Source organism: Pyrgilauda ruficollis, unplaced genomic scaffold (genome assembly GCF_017590135.1).
Source record: "Pyrgilauda ruficollis isolate IOZ18807 unplaced genomic scaffold, ASM1759013v1 scaffold72, whole genome shotgun sequence".
Classification (NCBI taxonomy): Eukaryota; Metazoa; Chordata; class Aves; order Passeriformes; family Passeridae; genus Pyrgilauda; species Pyrgilauda ruficollis.
In genome coordinates this window covers 271,156-274,336 of record NW_024529044.1, presented here as the reverse complement: position 1 = coordinate 274,336, position 3,181 = coordinate 271,156, and the positions used below count along the sequence as shown (strand labels likewise).

The 3,181-nt window shown below is 63.8% G+C and overlaps 1 protein-coding gene across 1 annotated transcript in view; it reads left to right on the top strand.

Moving 5' to 3' along the window:
• Positions 1-2,987: 2,987 nt before the first annotated feature.
• Positions 2,988-3,181, top strand: part of CBX4 (chromobox 4) — a 4,532-nt gene continuing 4,338 nt past the window's right edge. Inside the window, exon 1 of the mRNA XM_041485753.1 lies at positions 2,988-3,145. Within this exon, the coding sequence (XP_041341687.1) occupies positions 3,077-3,145 (69 nt within the window). The 5' untranslated portion in view covers positions 2,988-3,076. The remainder of the gene's footprint in view (positions 3,146-3,181) is intronic.

Sequence of the window (3,181 nt, the reverse complement as noted above, 5' to 3'; positions counted from 1 at the left end):
GAGCTGGAGGATTACAGCTGGAAAAGAATTGCTGGTTTGAATTGCTAATAATGATACAGACTAATGAGCAACATCAGAAATGATGGCATGGGTAATCAGTGCTGCTTGATGGCAAACACAGAGCGGGGCTGCAGGAGCTGTGGGGAAGAGGAGCATCTTTTGGAGGGGCAGCACCCACCCCAGGCAAGGCACTGCCTTTATAAGAACTTTATAAATAATGATGGAAAGAATGAGCACAGACAGACATCAGCTCTGGGTACATGAAGGAAAGATGGCCAGCAAGTACTGGAGGGGAAATCACCTTGGTGTGGTTCCCAGCACCTGCGGGAAGCCCATCTGTCCCTGGCTGTTCGAGGTTTTGTCTCGCAGCTGCACCCAGCAGCCCCAGCGGGGATCAGAGCAGGCACACGGGGATGGAGCCCCCACCCCTCACTGGGACAGAGTCCTGCTGCTGAGAGCAGCAGCACCTACTGCTACCTACCTCAGGTTTGTCTCTCTCTGCTGATGCTCGGCAGAGAAAGAGCAGTCTGAGTTTTTGGCCAGGTGTGTGGTGAGGGGCAGGAATGCGTTTCTGTGCCCTGTACCTGCCTGATCCACCAGCGAACCAGCAACGAACTGCCCGGGGCCAACCCTCTCCTCTCCTGGCTTTAAAGGCAGCACTTGGCTCCTGCTCCTTTTGGTTGGAATCCCTTTTCCTTGTCTCATCCCTGGGATATGCCCCAGCCAGTCAGCAAGAGGCAACAGTTGGAAATGCTTCCCACTTTCCTTATTTAGGCTGTTTTATGTGGTTCAAATAAGGTGTCCTCTTTGGGCCTGACAAAGAGAAAGATGTATCAGTTCATGAACTGCTGCTGCCTGAGCAAGGTAAGAGACAGAAAATCACCACCATTACCGTCATTATTGTGAATCATGTGCAATCAGCCCCGTAACAGAAAGCAGATGAAGATCCTACAGGAACCCGAAGGACAGGAGTTGCTGCTGAGCCATGGGAGCGAGGGGCCAGGCAGTGATTAAAATGCTTTTAATATTGGTTTTCAATGTTGTTTCACTTTTATATATATATATATATATATATATATATATAATATTTCATCAACAGTCTCTGGTATTGCTCCTGAGACAGGTTCTAAAAGATGCCAAGGATGTCTGGTCACACAATTAATTTTTTTAAAATTTATATTTACATTTATATTTATGCAGACGGTCAAACTCTGCCCTCCTCATCGCCTGTTCCCGACTGAGTCCTGGGCAGAGCGGAGCTTTCCCAGCCGGGCGGGATCCGGAGCTGGACGTGCTCTGCAGCTTGCCCAGGCTGGGGAGGACTCTCACCAAACCGTGCTCGTCCCTGGGCATTTAGTTTTATTGCGAGCATTAGCGGTTTGTCTCCTCTGGCAACAGGAGAAGCTGGAAATGTCAAAGGGGAGGGTTAACAAACTCCGCTGGCATAAATTTCAATGAATGTATGTTTCTTAGGAAAACCGCTAAGTTAAAAAAAAAAAAAAATTAAATCTTCCTGTGTGTGTTTTCCTTGGGCTGCTGTTCACAATGGATAATAATTCTTACATTAAGCCCCTTCGGCCCTCCAGGGAAATCAAAATTGTAATATCAGTTTGCTTTTTATTGGCTCGGCTCTGCGATCGCGGCGGCTGCGTCTTTGTTAGGGGCTGCGGCGCGGTGACATTCAGCGGTGCCTCCCGGTGTGTCCCCCCTCCGGTACCGCCGGGCCCGGGCAGGCCCCCGAGGGCTGCTGCGGGCCGGGCTGGCACCGACCCGGGGCAAAGAGGAGCGTCCTGGGGGCCGGGGGCGCTGCCCGACCCCGGCAAAGGAGCCGCTCCGGGCGCCGGTGCCGTTCGAGCTCGGCTCCGCCGCTCCCGGAGAAAGTTCCCGGGAACCCCGCGGGGATCGACCGCCCCGTCCGACGGCTGGCGGGGACACCGCGGGACGGCAGAGCCCGTGGGGACGCGGGGGATGGTGGCATCGAGACCCCACGCCAGCCCCAGGAACGGCCCCGTTGTCAGCGGGCGCGGAGGCTCCGGTCCCTCCGGGGTGCCGGCCCCGGGACACAGCCGGGCAGCAGCGAGGACCGAGCCCCCGCGAAGGGTCGAGGGCTCCTGACCGCCCCGGGTATCACCCCAGGCGTGCCCGCGGCCCCGCCGTCCGGCCCGGGGCTGCGGTGCCCGGGGCGCTCCCGTAGCGGCGGCGGGAGGCCCGGAGCCGCGGGCCCGCCCGGCAGGGGCTGCACGGGGCTCACACCGGGACGGTGTTCGGGCCCGTTCCACCTGTCCGGGGGAAGGTGCCTCCCGCTCCGGCACGGCCACGCTTCCCGGAGCAGCGCGGGGAGCGGCGGGGTGGCCCCGCTGGCAGCCGCGGACACGCGTGTGCTCCCCGCAGCCGCTCCACGAGGAGGGAGCACCGGGCTCCCCGAGCGGCCTCGCCGCCGTGCGCGGCTTCCGGCACCGGGCGGGGAAAGCGCCGCCACCTGCCCCGGGCCGGGCCCGCTGCCGCCACCGCTGGCTGTCCCCGGGCCGGGCGCCCCACGGCCGCAGGGACGCGCCGGGCAGCGCGGCCGGGGCTTCCCCCGCTGGGTCGGGCCCCACGGCTGGCGGTGGCGGCTCGGGCCGTGCCGGGGGTGGGCGCCGCCGCCCCCCGGGCTCGGGGCACCGCGCGACGTGGCGCGGCGTGGAGCCCTCCCGAGCGCTCGTCCTGCCGCGCATCCTCCGCTCGGACCCTCCGCCCGACCCCTCTCCCCCCGGGACGCGGGTCGCGCACCTGCCCCGCGGGCTGTGCCGCCCCCCGGCAGCCCCGTGGGGCCGTGCTGAGTCACGCGTGGGGCGGGAGCCGGGCTGCCCGCGCCCCCCCTCCCCGCGCTGCCGTGCCCGGCCCCCGNCCAATCCCCCGGCCCCGCCGCTGACGGGCAGCCGGGCCCGGGAGGCGCCGCCTCCCTGACGTCTCGCTCCGGGATTTGCACGGTTGCGGTGCCGCCGCTCAGTGTCTGTCGGGCCGGCGGCGGGAGCTGCCGGAGCCCGAGCCCAGCTCGGCTGCAGCGCGGCCCGGCCCGGCCCCTCCCGGCTGCGGGATGGAGCTGCCGGCGGTGGGCGAGCACGTCTTCGCGGTGGAGAGCATCGAGAAGAAGCGGATCCGAAAGGTGCGGGGGGCGGCGGCGGCGGGGGGCGGCGGGGCC